Source organism: Megachile rotundata, chromosome 6, assembly GCF_050947335.1.
Source record: "Megachile rotundata isolate GNS110a chromosome 6, iyMegRotu1, whole genome shotgun sequence".
NCBI lineage: Eukaryota > Metazoa > Arthropoda > Insecta > Hymenoptera > Megachilidae > Megachile > Megachile rotundata.
In genome coordinates this window covers 5,074,462-5,093,625 of record NC_134988.1, presented here as the reverse complement: position 1 = coordinate 5,093,625, position 19,164 = coordinate 5,074,462, and the positions used below count along the sequence as shown (strand labels likewise).

At 35.5% G+C, this 19,164-nt stretch overlaps 1 protein-coding gene across 3 annotated transcripts; it reads left to right on the top strand.

Moving 5' to 3' along the window:
* The first annotated feature begins 1,012 nt into the window (after nt 1-1,012).
* On the top strand, nt 1,013-18,651 carry LOC100883536 (protein unc-93 homolog A). 3 transcript variants are annotated; one of them, XM_012298340.2, is made up of 9 exons: nt 1,013-2,604; nt 7,117-7,417; nt 9,098-9,522; nt 10,817-11,022; nt 11,093-11,258; nt 11,328-11,484; nt 13,463-13,595; nt 13,678-13,815; nt 15,720-18,651. In XM_012298340.2, exons 2-9 carry the CDS (start codon nt 7,226-7,228, stop codon nt 15,938-15,940), a joined length of 1,638 nt encoding a protein of 545 aa, XP_012153730.2. In that variant the 5' UTR covers nt 1,013-2,604; nt 7,117-7,225; the 3' UTR covers nt 15,941-18,651. The 3 variants fall into 3 exon arrangements, with proteins under 3 accessions (XP_012153730.2, XP_012153725.2, XP_076388654.1); XM_012298335.2 differs by having other exon boundaries at nt 1,018-2,056; nt 2,464-2,604; nt 11,093-11,484; XM_076532539.1 differs by having other exon boundaries at nt 1,018-2,604; nt 11,093-11,484.
* Nucleotides 18,652-19,164: the final 513 nt, after the last annotated feature.

The window sequence follows — 19,164 nt, the reverse complement described above, 5'->3', positions numbered from 1 at the left end:
CACTTCATAGATAATTTAGATAAAGAAGTAGATAAAGGTCTGAAATACAGAAATATCTAGGTTCATTCTTCAGTTAGAATAATCTTAGGAAACAGAGGAAGCAAAGAATCTAGCAATAGACTTAGATATCTTTGGTAGACTAAACAGTTTGAACAGTTTGAATCCTGCTCGTGACTGACACGGGATACACTGTCAATGGGCTAAGAATATTAACGTTCAAAGTAGCGGAGTTTTAAAATAACTACGTTTGAAGTAGCTGAGTTCCAAAATACTTACATTTAAAGTAGCAAAGTCTTAAAATGCCTACATTTTAAAATAGTAGAGTCCCAAAATACGTACATTCAAAGTATCAGAGCCTCACTATATTAGCATTCAAAATAAAGTCCTAGAATTCAAAAGGTCTAGAGTTGTATAGCCTCAATGTCGCAAAATCATAATGTTTCAAAATCTTCAAAATACAAAACTGCTGAGTTACAAAGTAACAGAATCTTAAAATCTCAAAGCCTCAAAACTAAAGACTTGCAAAGTCAAATAACAGCAAAATCCTCATAACCCAAACTTCCACAATTCTACGAGTACTATTACAAAATTATAGAAGTCTGAAACTTTAAATCTGAAAGTCCTCAAACTTCAAATCTGAAAGTTATGAAACTTTAAATCTGAAAATTACAGTGTCCGAAAATCCAAAAATTCTAGAGTTCCAAAACTTCATTATCCCAAAATTCCTAGAAATCCCAAGCTTCCACAATTCCACATTTGCAAAATTACAAAATTCCAAAGTTCCAAAGTTCTAAAACTTTAAATCTGATAGTTATAGTGCTTCAAAGTCCCAAAATTCTAGGGACCCAAAATTCATTGTTCCAAAGCCAAACTTTGAATCTCAAAGTCTCAATCTTTCATAGTTTTAAAATTGCAAACTTTCAAAATTCTAGAATTCCAAAATCACAAAGTCCCAAACTTCCACAATTTCAAACTTACAAAGTTGCAAAATTCTAGCGTTTCAAAATTGTGAAGTCCCAAATTTCCTCAGTTCCAAACTTGTAAAACTACTCAAATTTCAGAGTTCCAAAGTCCCGAACTTCCACAATATCAAAATAACAAAGTTTCAGAATTTCCAAGTCTTGCAAGTCCCAAAGTTTCAGAATTCCACAGTTTTGCAAGTCCCAAAAGTCTCGAAAACTCCACAAGTCCCAAAAGTCCCAAATATCCCAAAAAATTCCACAAGTCCTAAAACTCCTAAAAGCCTCAAGAGTTTCAGATGTTCTAAAAATACCAGAAGCTTTAATGCTCCAGAATTCCCAAAAGACCCAAAAATCTCACAAGTCCCAAAAGTCCCAAATATCCCAAAAAATTCCACAAGTCCTAAAACTCCTAAAAGCCTGAAGGGTTTCAGAAGTTCTAAAACTACCAAAAGTCTCAAAGCTCCACAAATCCCAAAGGCCCAAAAATTCCACAAGTTGTAAAACTCCCAAAAGCCTCAAAGCTCCACAAACCCCAAAAGTCCCAGAAGTCCAAAAAATCCCAAAGTCCATAAATCTAAAGAATTTAAAAAGTCTCGCATCCACGAAGTCCCAAAACCTGAAGGCCCCAAAATTTCCTAGAGTCCCAAACACGTGTATGCATACACATATATGCACTATATCCATACAATATTTCTAGTATTCAACCAACTATGTTTACAATCACGAGCTTTCAGTTGTTGACTAAATTCGTTGATCTTCGAGTGCGCTACAGGGTGATTTTTCAAAATGCGCCCACAGGTCCCTGTGCGGGGCCCGTGCGTTCCACATCGCATCGGACCAGTTAAGAATCTATCTACTTGATCCGCTCTCGTTGCAAAACGGCTGTTCCACTCTCGTGCACTTAAGATTTCGCAGGAATCGAGTAACAGGGTAGGATGTAGTACGCACTCTCCCTGTTATCGACCATATCAAGAGGAGTGGTACACCAAAAGGAGAACGAACGATGGCGAGCGACACCGAGTCCAACCGAGGGAGGAGAGTCGTGCTCTCTGTGTTGTTTCGTTGGATCCTGAATGGACATATCCCCGTCAAAAGTAACAACAATTTCGTCGGACTTTTAAACAATTCTCGCTAACTCGTCTCTTAAACGTACATACAGGTCGTACCAAAAATCAGGAAGCTACTCAGGATCCCCTTAAAAACGTCCGCTGTTAATTTTCAAAAACCGAATATCGTTGTTGTTCGTGTAAATAAGAGTATCTAGAATTAAGTGGTTGTTACGAATATACGAGTGCGGATTCACCCTTAGTCCTGCTCCTCGCGTTTATAACATGGTTTATCGATTATTGCTCACGATACACCACGGAGATACAGGCGATATAAATACACGGTAAATAATGACAGGAGAGTGGTACGTGATGATACGTTGAGACACGTCTTCGAGAGATTCGAGGCTGTTAACGGTTTGTGATTACTTCAGAGGGAAATTGATAAGTTTTAGTGCGTACGGGACTGTGTTTCGAAGATTGCGGTTTTTAGCATGTGAGTCGTGGAGATGATCTCAATGGTATGGGTACTCGCTTGGTATTGCTTCGGGAGCCATGCTGAATTCTGGATAATGGAACGACGTAGCTTCGAGACGGTAAGTTTAAATATTTTATGATAATAGTAAGGGTTGGAAAATATTGAGGGGTTAATGATTTTAAAATGGAAGAAATGAAATTGCATGGAAATGAAAATGAATATGAAATTTTGAAAATGGAGGTAAATCATAAAGTCTCGAACTGTTAAATTTCTATGGACCCTAAAATTTCAAACTTGTATGGTTTTGACCTCGAAAATATCTTGAAGTGCCTAGAGTACCAGGAATATAAAGTCTCAATATTTCATAGTCCCAAAATCCCAGAAACTAAAGTCTTAATATCAGAGTCTCAAGAGTCACAGAAACTTAAAGTCTCAATATTCCAGAGACCCAGATTCCAGAAACCTATAGTTTCAATATTCCAAAGTTCCAGAATCCCAGAACCTCAAAATTCGAAACTTGAAAAATATCAACATTCGAAAGTCCAAAAATCTTGGAGTTTCGAAATTAATTTAAAAATCTCCAAATTTCGAAGTTTTGAATTTCCATAGCTTCAGAGACGCAAAGTTAAAAAATTCCAAAAATCCAAATTTTGTGAGTTCCAAAGTCTCCACAGTTTTCAGATTTCCAAAATTGTACTGCTTTACATTCTCATCAAATTTCAAAATTATTATTTTAAGATCCTAAAATTTTGGGAGCTCAAAGACTTTTAGTCTCATAATTTCAGGTTCTCAAAATCTCATAGTCCCAAAATTCCAAAGTTTCAAAACCAACACTTAAATTTGCGTCGCCGACTCCACGGACTCCCCATAATACTATAACTTGACACGCATTATAACTACTGCGTCGCAGTCACAAAAGTTGAACCAAATAACTCGTAGAAAGGTAATTAAATCTTAAACTGCACTAAAACTCAACAAATTATTAAAGTAATATTTACTCTAACATGTACTTTAATGTTCGATACGTTTAAAATCATATTTGAATCTTCCGCATAGTCGGTTCGGTGATAATTTTATTTATAAATAATCTAATTTCGAATTTAAGATTCTAAAATCTTATTGTTGCAATCATACAATTAAAACTAAAGAATGTTTAAATTGAAAATTGATAAAACTCTTGCAAAAAATTAATACTGCATAACATGTCACAACATGAAATAGTTAAAATCATATATAGACTTCTCGCATAGTTGGTTCGGTGGAAACTTGAATTACATTTGATCTAATTCCAAATTCAACTAAGGTTCTTAAATCTGTGTTTCAATTATACAATTAAATTCAGAAAAATGATGTTATAATTTAAAATTACTTAAACTTTCACCAGAAATTAATATCATGTAACATATTGCAATATGCAATATTTAAAATCATATACAAACTTCTCGCATAGTCGATTCAATGATAATTTTAATTACGATTGGTCCAATTCCAAATTCAATTAAAGTTTTTAACAAAATAAAAATTTCTCATAAAATTCTGAATACAATTAAATCCAGAAAAATCATGTCTTAATTGAAAGGCAATTAAACTCTTTTAAAATATTAATCTTGTACAGTACATCACAACGTGCAATATTAACATATATAAAATCAAATATTTAATTAAATATTCTTATCAACACATATAAAATTATATAGTATAAACTTCCTCCATAGCCGGTTCGGCAATGTCAATTATTCACATTCGTAATAATCTCATAATCCAATTCCAAACAAAAGCTCTTCAATTTTACCGTCAATCTCACACAGCAAAAGCCAGAAGTGACATTCCATTTAAAAATCAATCTCTTACAAAAGATTAATCTCGTGTAACATATTCCTATATCGCGTAAAAATAACCGCAAATAGGAAATACCAGATCAAATGTCGCAATTGACGATTATAACCATTTGTAATGGAAATTTCCAATATGAATTGAACGACTATAAAAGTAAAATGTACTATCGATTTATATGTCCAATATATTAGCCGGCGATTGACGCGCAAACGGGGATTGGTCGAAATCCTTCCACGAACCAATATCAAGGCCGGCATCTCGAGTACGCTTGTTAATCTAACAGTTAGTCAGTTCCTCCGTTGTAAGTTCTCGTTCAAGGTCGCGCAGGTAACTACAGGATTTTTATCTTCATTTTTTATTCCTTGCATAATTGACGCGATTGCACTCCAAGAATTGCCAGATCAATTATGCAAGACTGCCGCGAAGCATCGTCGCAATACAGAGAATAGCAGCCGGTGTTATAACGGAGATTTAACGCAAGTCATCTTGCTAAATTATATTAAAATTAAACCTTGTCGATGGCTCAATTTAATGAATCCGAAAACACCCCGCAACGATTTGGGAGTAATTTACAATTTTTACAATTCTGAACAAATTTTTTCTTTGGTCCATAAATATATTCTTTGTTAATTACCGGTTAATTTGGAGTCCCGAAGTCACAGAATCCAGAAGATATCATAGTTGGCTCATGGATTTTGATGAAACTTTTTCTGACAAATTCAGAGACAAAATACAGAGACACGTATTTGGACCTTTTTGACAATACTCATTATTTAAAGAGATATTTAACATTAACTCTGTAAACAATAAAAATGGAAGCTTGAAGTCACAGAATCTAAAAGGCATCATAGTTGGCTCATGGATTTTAATGAAACTTTTTCTGACAAATTTAGAGACAAAATACAGAGACACGTATTTGGACCTTTCTGACAATACTCATTATTTAAAGAGTTATTTAATATTAATTCTTCGATTTGAAATACTAAATTAATGTGAAATGTTAACGATAGCTATATTAGCGAAGATAGTAAAGTGGTGGTATGTTAGGTTACTGTATTGAGCTCAAATCCCATCAGGATCAATATCTTTTTTCTATTTTTATTGTACCCTTTTCATGTTCTATTTGTTTTTTTATGGATTGTATTATATCTTTACTTTTATGTTTATTATATACTTACATGTTCTTTTACTTTATAAAATTATTCTTATTTTTTTATTAATTTTTATTCTTTTTTGTTTTATAACTGTACTATTATTTTAGATTATTATTTAAAATGCACTGGATGATACGCATTGTAGAAACAATATTGTAACATCGTTATTAAATTTACTAATCTATACATTTTAGACAATGTAATATAATTAGAGTGAATTTAACAAAGTAATGCAAACATAAAGAATAATATTAAAAAATAAAAAAATATATACATATAAAGAATAATATTAAAAAATAAAAAAAATATATAAAGAACACTATTAAAAAATAAAAAAAATATATAAAGATTAATATTAAAAAGCGAAGAAAAAAGATAAAGATTAACATTAAAACATAAAAGTGTGTAAATATAAAAAAAAAAATGTAAGTAAGCAAATAAGAAGAGAGAAGAATTTATTGGAGATTTAAACTCGTGATAGAGTAATTCAAGAAGCTACTACTTTATCACTTTCTCTGCCGCAGCTGTCACGGTGTGATTAAGTAGTTTGATATTTCTTTAAATCAAAGAATGAAATGTTAAATATCACTCCAAATAATAACTCTTGACAAAAAGTCGATACTTTTATTTCAGTTGTCAAGGTCCTAGTTATTCTGAGAATTTAAAGTTGCACAGTTGTAGACTATCTGAGTAGTAAAGTAAGAACTGAGAGTCCTAATATTTTAAGGCCTTATAGTTCCAAAACTTATGAAGTCCTAAAATGTTAAGAAAGATAAGAAATTTAAGGAGCAAATTTTCAAATATACTGAAGACCAAAAATCTCAAAAAGCACAAGATTCTAAGATTTCAAGGAATCTGAGAACTGCATGGTCCAAGATCTTGAATATTCTGAGAATCTAAGGTTATAAATAATTACAATGTTCCTAGATTACAAGGAGCCTAAGAAACCAAGAACCAAACTTTAAATATTTTGAGGATTCAAAGTCCTAATACTCACAAAGTTCCAAGATTACAAAGAACTTAAGAACACTAGGACCCAAACCCTAAATATTCTGAGGATCCAAAATCCCAATAATCACAAAGTTCTAAGATTTCATGGAATCTGAGGACTGCAAGGTCTAAGATCTCAAATATCTCGAAGACCCAACATCCCAAAAATCACAATGTTCCAAGATTACAAGAAACCTAAGAACGCTAAGACTCAAACCTGAAATATTCTGAGGATCCCAAAAATCACAATGTTCCAAGATTACAAGAAACCTAAGAACGCTAAGACTCAAACCTGAAATATTCTGAGGATCCCAAAAATCACAAAATCCTAAAAACCATAAAATTTCAAAAACCACAAAGTTCCAAAAATTTCAAGAATTCTAATCTTCGAAGCCGAAGATCCTAAATATCCTGAAAATCCAGAGTCCCCAAAACCACGGATCCCAAGATTACGGATAACCTAAGAGCACCACGACTCAAAACCCCAAATATCCTAAGGATCCAAAGTGCCACTAAACCCTAAGACTCCAAGAAAATTTAATGTTATACGAGTACACAAATATATAATAAACATTAATGTATATTATATTTCATGTATCTTATCAAGTGTTTATATCAGTATTTTAATACATAATATCAAACGTATTTAGGCAGGCGTAAACAGTAGATGAGCGAATGGAAGGCGAAAGAGCGAGACAGTCGCTCTTCTTCAACAAAGAGTCACATTAAAGAACCCCGGTCAGAGCAAGAAATCAAACCATGGGCTCGTTACCGAATCTTCACGAATTGTCGAAGGAGAAGCTGGGGAGTCCTGCTTACAGACCCGCGCCCATCGGTGGTTTGGGACCCATACGATTGCCAGCCCAGCCTCCGCCGTTAGCCCACACTCACAGACGAGCCAGGAGCAGTGGTCATCATCACACTCTGTGGGACAATGATACCATGCTGGAGGTACATATTAGATATTACTAATAGAAATTTAAGGTAGTACTCTGTATCAAGGTGCTAGGATGGCATACTGTCTCTCATGGTCCTCTTACAAAAGGATTTATTGTTAACCCTTTCGCTACGGGTGCCTTATATATCCGGCATCCATATATGACGACCTGTGTGTACGGGTGCCATATACATATGTCCAACGCCGTCTAACTCGTGACGCACTTTATAAATGTAACAAGCTTTTCTTATATCTTTCGTATGCTAAGTACAATTATAATTGATAAAGATCGTTGGGTACGAAACAGGCGCAACATTTTAACCTTGTTCATTCAAGATTGTAGAAGTATATAGTTATGTCTGACCTACTTGCTGAACAGATTTGTTAGATACTTTTTCGAAAAGAGATGCGTTTCCAATCAAGGTGCTGGGGTAAGTGCCGAGAGGTCAAACTCAGTCCTCTTACCAAAGGCATCCCTGCCTCCCCACTACGTGGCCAGATCCTCCAGGAACAATGTCCTTATTCGACTTAGCAATTCAATAACAAACTATCTATCCTTTTTTACAATCTCAGGAACTAACAAAACACACAGCCCTGCGACATCTGATGACCATACGACTCCAAGTCAATAGCCATCATCTATCGCCACACTTGGACTCTCATAAACGACCTTTCGCTTAGACCTCACGCAGGCTATACCTATCATAAATCGTCCAAAGGCAAAATAGCACAGGCTAATTGCCCCCGACAACCCTCCAAAATACGTTGGCGCTAACAGATTAGTGAAAGGAGTTAACAATAGTCAGAAATCATAGTGTTTCATTACAAGCTATTTTATGATAAAGAAAGTGATTCATGATGCATCAATTTCCAGTTGAGTGCTGGTAGCCAACGTGTTACCTGTGCTCTAAGACTTCTAATCTTCCCTGTTGCTTCGAATACAATTTGCAATCTTCAATGCAGTGTCTTCCATGTCTTTACTTATGTCTATTTACGCTTTGAGACATGTGGAATTGCCCATGTCAGTTATATTCTAAGACTTTCATACCTAATTCCCTATGCTATTTGTGTTCTGAAACTTCTATAATAAATTTTCCATGTTACTTATGCTCTAACACTATCTGCCAAAACTTCAATGTCAAACCTTCCATATTATTTATGTCTTTAGACTTGAATGTCAAATCTTCTATGTTATTTATGCCCTAAGGCTATCTGCTATAACTTCAATGTCAAATCTTCCATGTTAGTTATATCCTAAGACTTTCATACAAGATCTTCCTGTTACTTATGCCCTGACATTATCTGCCAAAACTTTAATGTCGAATTTTTCGTGTTAGTTATGTCCTAAGACTTCCATACAAGACCGTCCACGTTACTTATTAGCTAAGACTCTAATATCAAATCTTCCATGTTACTTATGTCTTAAGACATCCTGTCGAATCTTCAATATTAAATATGCCTTAAGAATTCCATGCAGAATCTCCCACATCAAATATACCCTAAGACTTCCATGTCATATCTTGCATATTAAATATGCTCTAATACTTGCATACCGAATCTTCCAACATCCTCCACTTCCAAAAAAAAACCACAATTTGCAGCGTGTAATAACTCTCCCATCTCGTATTACTCGACAAATTGATTCCTCGTCCACCTAATCCGCCGCACATAACAAAATAAACTACAATTCGCAGCACATGGCAGCGTACTCTCCCATCTCATGTCGCTCAACAAGGACATCCGCCTTATCTTGGCGTCGAAGGGACTCCATGAACTCATCAGCAGGAGCATCATCCGTGCGTCGTCTGATAGCAGCGGTTAGAGCAGCACCTTCCGGACCAAGGCCGCCGAAAAAGGCCATCTTGAGGCACTGTGCAGCCCTGCTATTAGGGCACGCGAGCTGCTCGGCCGCCACTCTGCCCATATTCCCGTTGCAGGCTGGTCTGGGCACCTTCAACCCTCAACTGGGACCCATGTTGCTGGCTCTTCTCTATGCAACTGCAACCATCACCAGCTGCTTCGCGCCGATCCTCGTTCAGCGATTTGGCACGAATCTCGCGATAAGCAGCAGCCACGTGGCCACCACTATTTTCGTCGGCGTGCACCTGTATCCGAAATGGTGACTGTTTATGAGTATTTATTAAATAAATACTTCGTTAAATAAACGCGATGGGGTTTATCTTAGCGTATATTTATTGAGAGGGATTACAAAACTAATAGAAGATGTTGGTCTTGGCTGAAATGTTCACTGTCAACTGCTGAATGCAGGAGATGCATTGTGCAAGTAACTGGTGCGAGTAGAGGAATTTTGCGATTGGAGGGTTTATGGATTTGAAGATTTGGAGGTTTTATAATTTAGGAATTGGAGGATGTAGACATTCGATGATGTAGGGATGTAGGGATTTAGGAATTGGGAAATATAGCAAATTGGGGATCTAGAAATTTAGGGGTATAGGAGTTTGGGGATACAGAGGCTTGGGGACCTAGAGATTCAGAAATGTAGGAATTTGGGGATGTAGGAATTTGGGGATGTAGGAATTTGGGGATGTAGGAATTGGGGGATGTAAGAATTTGGGGATGTAGGAATTTGAGGATATAGAGATTTCAGGATGCAGAAATTCGGGGATGTGGAGATTCGTGTATATAGAGATTTGGGAGTATAAGAATTTGAGGATACAGAGATTTGGGGACCTAGAGATTTGGAAATGTAGGAATTTGGGGGTGTAGAAATTTGGTAATGTAGGAATTTGGGGATGTAGGAATTTGGGGGCGTAGGAATTTGGGGATGTAAGAATTTGGAAATATTATAAGAATTTGGGGATACAGAGATTTGGGGATCTAGAGATTTGGAGATGTAGAGATTTGATGACGTAGAAATTTGGGAATGTGGGGATTTGGATATGTAGAGATTTGGGTTTATAGGAATTTGTGGGAAATAACGATTCGGGGGTGTAGAGATGTAAGAATTTGCAATATAGAAATTTGAGGAATGTAGGAATTTGGGGATGTAGAAATTTGGAGATAGATTTGAAAATGTAGACGTTTGAATCGTTTTTCTTTACTTTCTTTATCCAACGATAGACCTAGTACAAGCAGAAGCAAGAAACGCAGAAATTCGACTACTTATGAACAAGGCTACTGATACCAATTACTAGCATAATGTGAACGTTCCCCAAATGCAGTGGTAAAGATATGAGCAGAGGGTGCAAAAGAACCCTCATGTAGTTTTGACCTTTACCAAAAAGCAGCACCACCAGACATGATTTCACAATTATACCATTATGATTATTACCACATATATTACCATGTGAGATCATCCTCAACACTGATACCTTCAAACAAATCAATTTACCAAAATATCACGTATAAATTTAATTTAGTATGAACTTATTAATTGAAATTTTGATCAACAGGTACATATTGCTACCAAGTTACGCCATGCTAGGTGCTTGTGTGAGTCCAAGCTTCATAGCCCGAGTGTCTCACGTGAACGCTTCAGCAACCAGTTTAGCCCTGGTCTGCGTCGACCCTGAGGATCCCGACGAGACAAGACGCGAGTGCCTTTTGAGAAGACTTAATCGTGGGATTAAATTAGCGGAAGACATGGGTCTAGCACTGGGTACGAATTTTTAATCCCAACCGGTAAATATTTCTGTTCAAAACGAAATTAATTTTGAATTTACTCACAGGTTGTCTGATCGCTGCCATACTCGTGAAACTAACGAATTCCGTTTCTATTAGTACAATAAACGGCGAAGTGTACGACAAATGCGGAGCAGAATACTGTCCTGAAGAGATTTATCTTTACAATGGCACAACTAATTTACCTACGTTGTCGTCGGGCACGTCAAAGATGTTAGTTAGCATATGGCTCGGTCTCGCTGTCCTAGGTTTAAGTATATCCTGTGCTTTCCTCGATTCTAGAATGAAGGAACCACAGACTGTTAATGAAAAGCATAGCACGAAAAGTATTCTCGCGTCTATTAAAACTGCGTTTCAAGATCCTAAGTTGCAACTGGCCGCGCCGTTGACACTTTTCATCGGACTTGAACAGGGTTTCATCTACGCGGATTTTATAGAAGTAAATATTACTGTCGGGTAGTTTATTTAACCGCTTGCCGTAGAATTTGTCATGTAACTCAATCACAACAATACTAACCTTTAGTGGTCACACTTCATCAGAATGACTTAAACCTAATTCCTAAATTAGGAAGCTGTCATGTAACACAATCAGAGCTGTTCACAATATTAACCCGTAATGGTCACACTTCATCAGAAGGACTTACACGTCTCTAAACTAGGAATTTGTCATGTAACTCAATCAGAGGTGTTCTGAATATTAACCCTTTATGGTCACACTTCATCAGAATGACCTTAATCCTAGACTTAAACCTAATTCCTAAACTGGGAACCTGTCACGTAACTCAACCAGAACTATTCACAATGTCAACTCTTAATAGTCAAACTTCATCAGAAGGACTTAAACGTCTCTAAACTAGGAATTTATCGTGTAACTCAATCAGTGCTGTTCACCTAAACTGGGAACCTGTCATGTAACTCAACCAGAACTATTCACAATGTCAACTCTTAATAGTCAAACTTCATCAGAAGGACTTAAACGTCTCTAAACTAGGAATTTATCGTGTAACTCAATCAGTGCTGTTCACCTAAACTGGGAACCTGTCATGTAACTCAACCAGAACTATTCACAATGTCAACTCTTAATAGTCAAGCTTCATCAGAAGGACTTAAACGTCTCTAAACTGGGAATTTATCGTGTAACTCAATCAGAGCTGTTCACCTAAACTGGGAACCTGTCATGTAACTCAACCAGAATTATTCACAATGTCAACTCTTAATAGTCAAGCTTCATCAGAAGGACTTAAACGTCTCTAAACTGGGAATTTATCGTGTAACTCAATCAGAGCTGTTCACCTAAACTGGGAACCTGTCATGTAACTCAACCAGAATTATTCACAATGTCAACTCTTAATAGTCAAGCTTCATCAGAAGGACTTAAACGTCTCTAAACTGGGAATTTATCGTGTAACTCAATCAGTGTTGTTCACCTAAACTGGGAACCTGTCATGTAACTCAACCAGAATTATTCACAATGTCAACTCTTAATAGTCAAGCTTCATCAGAAGGACTTAAACGTCTCTAAACTGGGAATTTATCGTGTAACTCAATCAGTGTTGTTCACCTAAACTGGGAACCTGTCATGTAACTCAATCAGAGGTGTTCTGAATATTAATCCTATATGGTCACGCTTTATCAGAATGACTTAAACCTAAACTTAACCGTAATCGTTAAACTGGGAACCTGTCATGTACCTCAATCAGAAGTACTCACAATATTAACCCTTAATGGTCGCATGTCATCAGAATAGCACAAACGTTCCTAAAACGTCCCTGAACGAGACAAAAGGGACATTTAAGATCACAGCTAAAAATGTTAAAATGTTTCTTACAAAACTATTTGTTGTTTTAGCTTGAAGAAAATTATAAATAATCTTTGAAAATTGTTTTAACATATTTCAGCTGATTTCATTTTAATATGAACAAAAATTCAGAAACGTGAAAAAATTGCAAAGATAAGGGTTCCAGCAAAAAAAATTAAAATCTTATTCGATTTTAATATGAAGTGATACAATTTCATCTGAACATTCTTGAGGTATACAAATTTAGGAGAAAAGTAATAAAAATATCAAGGTTTCTGAAAAAGTACTTATTCAAGTTTTCAAAATATAAAATATTAGTTGAAGTTCAAACTAAATTAGCTGGGGTCGTTTCATACCCCAAGTAAGAGTTAAATCTAAAAAGAAAAAGATAAAGAAAAGATACAGAAAAAATAAACAAAGTTCAAATGTTATTTTGTATCTTCTTTTATTTTTTCTATTTTGTATTCAGCGACGACTAAGCAAATTATAATTTAAGATTGAAATATTCAAAATTACGTCTTGAATACGTCTTGAATAAAACTAATGAAACTACGGCAAGAGGTTAACTATTACTAATTTTAATTTTAATTTTATGCAATATAATACGATTGTGTTATAGGCATACGTAGTCTGTGCACTGGGAGGAGCAGGTACAGTGACGCTAAGTTTTTTGAGTTTGGCATCCCTGCAAGCCCTTGCCGGTGCAACTTTGTCGATGCTTTTGAGACACATTAAAAGGTATTTTGTTGTAGGTAAGTGATGAATGATACATTTATCTAAAATATTGCTGAAAACAAACGGTTTATTCAAAGATTAATTGTGATTATTCAACAGTTGTAGGATTTGTATTTCACGCGTGTTTATTACTGGTCTTGATCACTTGGAGACCGTCTGGTGACGATCCAGCACTTTTTCACGTTATATCTGCTGCCTGGGGTGTTTGCAACTCTATTTGGGAAACTTTGATATACAGTAAGTTATATTGCAATTTTTTTGTACCTATGGTAGGGATTTGCAGATGTTTTTGAATATTTTGAAATTTTAAAATGAGACTTTGGATCTTGGGGTCGGGGATTTGGAACTTTGGAACTTTAACTCTGAACTTTAAGATTTAGGGTCTTTTCAATGTTAGAACTCTGCAGTTTACAAAGTGGAAAAGCTTTAGAATCTCAAATTTATTAAATTTTAATATTCTAGTGTTCCAAAATTCTGGCTTCTGAAGTTTCAAAGTTCTCAAGTTTCAGAACTACAAAGTTCCAAACTCTTATAGTTCTAACCCGTAAAGTTCCAAATACCTAAACTCTCAAAATTCTAAAAGTCCAAATGCCAATATTCCCAAAGTTCCAAAACCCCAGAAATAGCAAGTCCCAAATGCCTACATTTCCAAATCCCTAAAATTGCAAATACTTGAAGTCCCAAACTCCCAAACTCTTCAAGTCCTAAAGTCCTAAAATTCCAAGACCTCAAAGTCCCACAATTTCAAGGTCATAAAAACTTAACCCTTTCCGTGCCGGATGACGATATATCGTCGTTCACTACACTTGCCAAAAGTGCCAACGACGATATATCGTTGCGCGTGCAATAGCGCCTTATTCTTCGCATTGCGAGAAAGCTTTATCTCAAAATAAGTTTATAAATGATCTAATTTGATTATAAATGATCTAATTTCAATGTAAAAGAAACCGGTTTGATTGTGACTTTTTACACATTCTACGCCGGTGAGTGCCGAGACTCTCTTTACGCTGGAGCGATACGACAGAGACTCGACACCAAACAATCTCCTAGCACCGAAATCAAAATGTTTATAATACCTATCTGAGAGTTCGTATGCCACGCCATGCATCGAGACTAAAATCTTTCTTTCAGCAACGTTGTATTACCTACACCAACCGCTTATCTTGTAACAGATAAAATCCGTTTTTCGCCCGGACAGTACCATCGAGTTATCTTTTATTTTTCTGTGAGAAATATCATAAATTTTTTTACAAAATAAATTAGAAATGCAAATTATATATTGCGTACTAAGTGGTTTGTGTAAAGTTATAATGAAACGATGCTGTTTCCTATGTGTAAAAACGTTTTGAAGGAGAGAATTCAATTTTTATATTTTTTATAATAATTTATAATCATGTTATTCTTATGATTTTCAATTGATATTGAAAAATTAGTATCATTGCTTTATTCTCTATTTCTTCCTGAATACGTTGCTTTTTTAATCATGTAAATATCATTTGTAATTTGGTTTTTATGAACGTTTTTCCAAATGCTTGCATATTTATCAAATTCGGCCGGTTATCTTAGCATAGGCACACGTTTTTCGCCCGGCACGGAAAGGATTAAAATTCCAAACTCCCAAATAGCTAAAATCCCAAAGTCTTCAAATCACAAGTACCTAAATTTCCAAATTCCTAAAATTGCAAATACTTGAAGTCCCAAACTCCTAAACTCCTAAAGCCCTAAAGTCCTAAAATTCCAAGGCCCCAAAGTTCCAAAATTTCAAGGTCTCAGTATCTTAAAATTCCAAACTCCCAAGTACCTAAAATCCCAAAGGTTTGCAACTCCAAATACCTAAATTTCCAAATCCCTAAAATTGCAATCACTTGAAATCCCAAACTCCCAAACTCCTGAAGCCCTAAATTTCTAAAATTCCAAGATCCCTAAGTCCCAAAACTCCAAGATCTCAAAATCCCAATACTTAAAAATCAAGACTACTTAAAATAAACTGCCATTCCTTTACCACTTCTTATCCTTCAACATCCAACATTCCCCATCCAAAATTACCTTACAACCTTACTGCTCCCAATCCACATAGATCCCTTCACAACCCTTGCATCTAACATTCCCTTTCCACATATAAAAAAAAATATAATTTACAGCATTAGTATTGGGACTATATCCAAACTCTTGGCAAGGACCACTATCGACCTCCCTATTCTGGAGATGGCTAGGACTTGCCCTGACTCTCGGTCTGCACGGACTAGTCTGCACACGCTTTCGAGTACTCGGTCTCGCCTGCGTGCTGCTTCTGTCCGTAGTTCCTTACATATGGTTAGAAATCAGATTGGCGAAAAGAGGTAAAAGCTTGGCGCCATTGTGACTGAGAGACGCGACTACGAGTGAGCATGGTTCCACCACGAAGATAGAAGCTCGTTACAGAGATTGAGATAAGTTCGTTCCATTTGGCTTGAGAAGGACTAGGAGACACACAAACAGAAAGCTGTTCGCGGGTCACGGTATATGTAGAACGAAGAAGCACACGAGGCGTAGGGTGAACAGCGTCGCGTTCGCATGCAACACCGAAGAAAATCAAATTACGAGTATCAGCACGATCGAACAGAATGTGACCGCGAAGGAGACAGTTGCGGAGATATCTTTGCCGACGAATGAGCATGAAACGAGCGTCACAGACCACGACTCTAGTGTTCTTCCTGTCTCCGAAGGCTGATTTTCTAGTAATCATCAAATTTCTGTTTACCCGTCTCTACTGAGCAATACTCTTATTTTGTATCCGCGTTAACGATGAACGAGAACGATTTACTCTGTCAATTGATTGCTCGGTCTTTCTTGAAAGTTGAATGGAACGAACGCGATTAACAAAACCACGCAAATGCTCTTACAATGAATCTCTTGTTCGTACAAGACTGAACAACGGACGAACGATCATCGTAGTATCTTTCTGACAAATCATTGACGTTGAAACGTCGAAACGTACCTGATGTCTTTCAAAACAAAATTAATTTTAATCGTGCGCTGAAGGAAAAAAAGATATCTGCCCCGTATCACACAGAATCGAAACTGGAGTACTATAAAAATGTTTTAATAATAAGCGTAGACGTCTAATTTAACGGTAATTACATATTCACGGCTGACAGCCGAAGCTTATCACTCGCATAAATTAAGTAACAGTTCATTGTACAAATTATACATTTTTAAATTAAAAGACAAAAAAAAGGAGTACGCTTCAACGAACGAGGAAATCACGTTTGCTCGACTTCTCTTCACGCTAATTACAATATCGACACACTCGCCGATCGATCGTTTCTATTAAATCGGGTACTGTAAGTCTTTATTAACACTCTCAGACCCAACTGTGTAATACCACACTCAGCGGAGGAAACGGTTACCTCTAGATGTTACCCTGGGATCGAACGTGTTAAATAAGATATTTATTTTCTATATATTATTTGTTACTTTTGCGATCGTGTACATCTTTAAGAATTCAAATACTCTGTCCTCTGTATAATGACCAACTGTATCATATAGAAACATTTAAATATTTGATATTTACGGTGTTTTCGGTACATTTCGGTGCAATGCAGGCTTCCCTTTTGGTAAGGGTAGAGGCATGGAGTCGCCTACTACTGTAACCTTGGGATAATCTAGGAAAAACCCAAACAAACGCTTGGAAAGGCTCAGGTAGACTCTAGGAACTTTTCAGACACTAAACATTAGTTTCACTAAAATAAAAAACAGTAGGAACATTTTTGGATTTTGGGATTCCCAGTTTTAGTTTTTTTAATGTGGAACATTTTGAGACCCTGGTACTTTGGAACAGAAGGAGTCTGGAAGTTAGAGACTGAAATCTTGGGATTTCCAGTTCCTAGAAAAATCCAGAGAGATATAAAGGAAAGCATAGAAAAGAATCCGGAAAGAGGATTCTAAGGAGATTCTAGAAAAGATAAGAAACTAATCATAGAAAAAGTCCAAACAGAACCTAAAAAAGGTCTAGGAAAATATGAGAAAAAACTAGAAATTGTAGAAGAGTCAAAAAAGAAGAGAGAATGCAGGAGAATCCCAAGGAAGGACTTGAGAGTGCCAGGGAGAGACTTGAGAATCCCAGGGAGAGCACCTAGAACATTCTATCCTAACACATAAAGGATATGAATAAATAAATGTTAGGTTGCTTCTTTTCCCACAGTTTTTGTTAATTAAGAGAAGCCTAAATTGCACGTGACAGTACATCATCTTCCAACGCATTGTGTCATAAGTATACATTTAATTATGCTTACCATAATCGTCATTATATTAATAACACAGTTGTGTTTTATTAAAGATTTTAAACTAAAGAAATCATAACACTTTTTAAATACATGTTATCTTGGGCATCGTTACAAAATTTAACAAAAAAATCAACATGTTTAACAGTAACTTTAGTGGATAGATATTTATATGAAATATTTCCTAATCTATAAGATTAACGAGAGGCAAATAGCAGGCTATTTGTATGTTCTCCATAAAACAAAATCATCCTTGTTGCCATCATTTTCAAAATACGACTGATGAATTTATATAAATTCATAATTATGTATCCAAACAAGAAAAAATAACCAATGTAAAGTTAAATCATGTAACAGTATGATATTTGTATGTACACTGAATATATTTTGCAATCTTGAAATAAATTGTACTATTAAAGTCGATTTAAGGAAAACTAAAAAGAAACAGTTCAAAGTGAAGCGCAGGAGAAAATATTGTTGATCGTTAAAGACACTAGGACAAGAAACTACTTCCAATGGATCCTCAAATATTCAGCAATAAATTTGCTCATTCTGCTTTCGATAAGAAGCTTCAATTATTCAACCAAAATTATATATACAAAACAAAAGATGGAAGCAAATGTTCCTGTCCTAGTATACGTGTATGAATTTCTAAGTGGTATTGGAAAGGCGTACACTAATTGTATTTCAAGAAATAATAAATATTATCTTATTTTATATTGTTCGACGTTTCAATTAACTTTCCTCTTTGACACACTTTTGTATAATCTCAATTTGTACCTAATAAAGTCTCTCTAAAGGAAAGTAAATATCAGAACATTATTATTTTCAATTACACTTATGTAACCTACATGTATTAACTTTCTTCTTTTCTTTTGTAACATCGAATGTCAAAAACGACATAATAAACACTGTTGCATTACTTTCATCATAAATATATTATTCACACATAGGCAAATATTTATCATAATTATCAGAGCCAAGAAAAAGTTATATAAGTTCATTCTGGCAGTAAATGTACGTTCTAAATAACGAACGTTTTTTTTATGTACATATACATATATGTAATTAACTCGTACAATCTTTGCACGAGCATAATTATTTCATCTTCCTTCCACTTTCTCTAATCATTTTAAGTCCTACCTCACTGGTGATGACAAAATGCAATTCATCATGGCGTATAAGTCTATAAACGTATAGTATACAAGTTATAACATTAACTACCTAAATTATTGTCATCATCACGAGATGTGTAGAAGTTAATTAACGTTATCGACTCAACAGTCGAACACTAAATTATAACAAATAGAATTTTCATATACCT

Bases quoted from the DNA above. Each gene is read 5' to 3' on its own strand.
- LOC100883536 (XM_012298335.2), top strand. From the start codon at position 7,226: ATGGGCTCGTTACCGAATCTTCACGAATTGTCGAAGGAGAAGCTGGGG. The intron at 9,523-10,816 runs GTGACTGTTTAT...TTTGATCAACAG, and splicing joins GTGCACCTGTATCCGAAATG to GTACATATTGCTACCAAGTT. The intron at 13,596-13,677 runs GTAAGTGATGAA...ATTATTCAACAG, and splicing joins TAAAAGGTATTTTGTTGTAG to TTGTAGGATTTGTATTTCAC.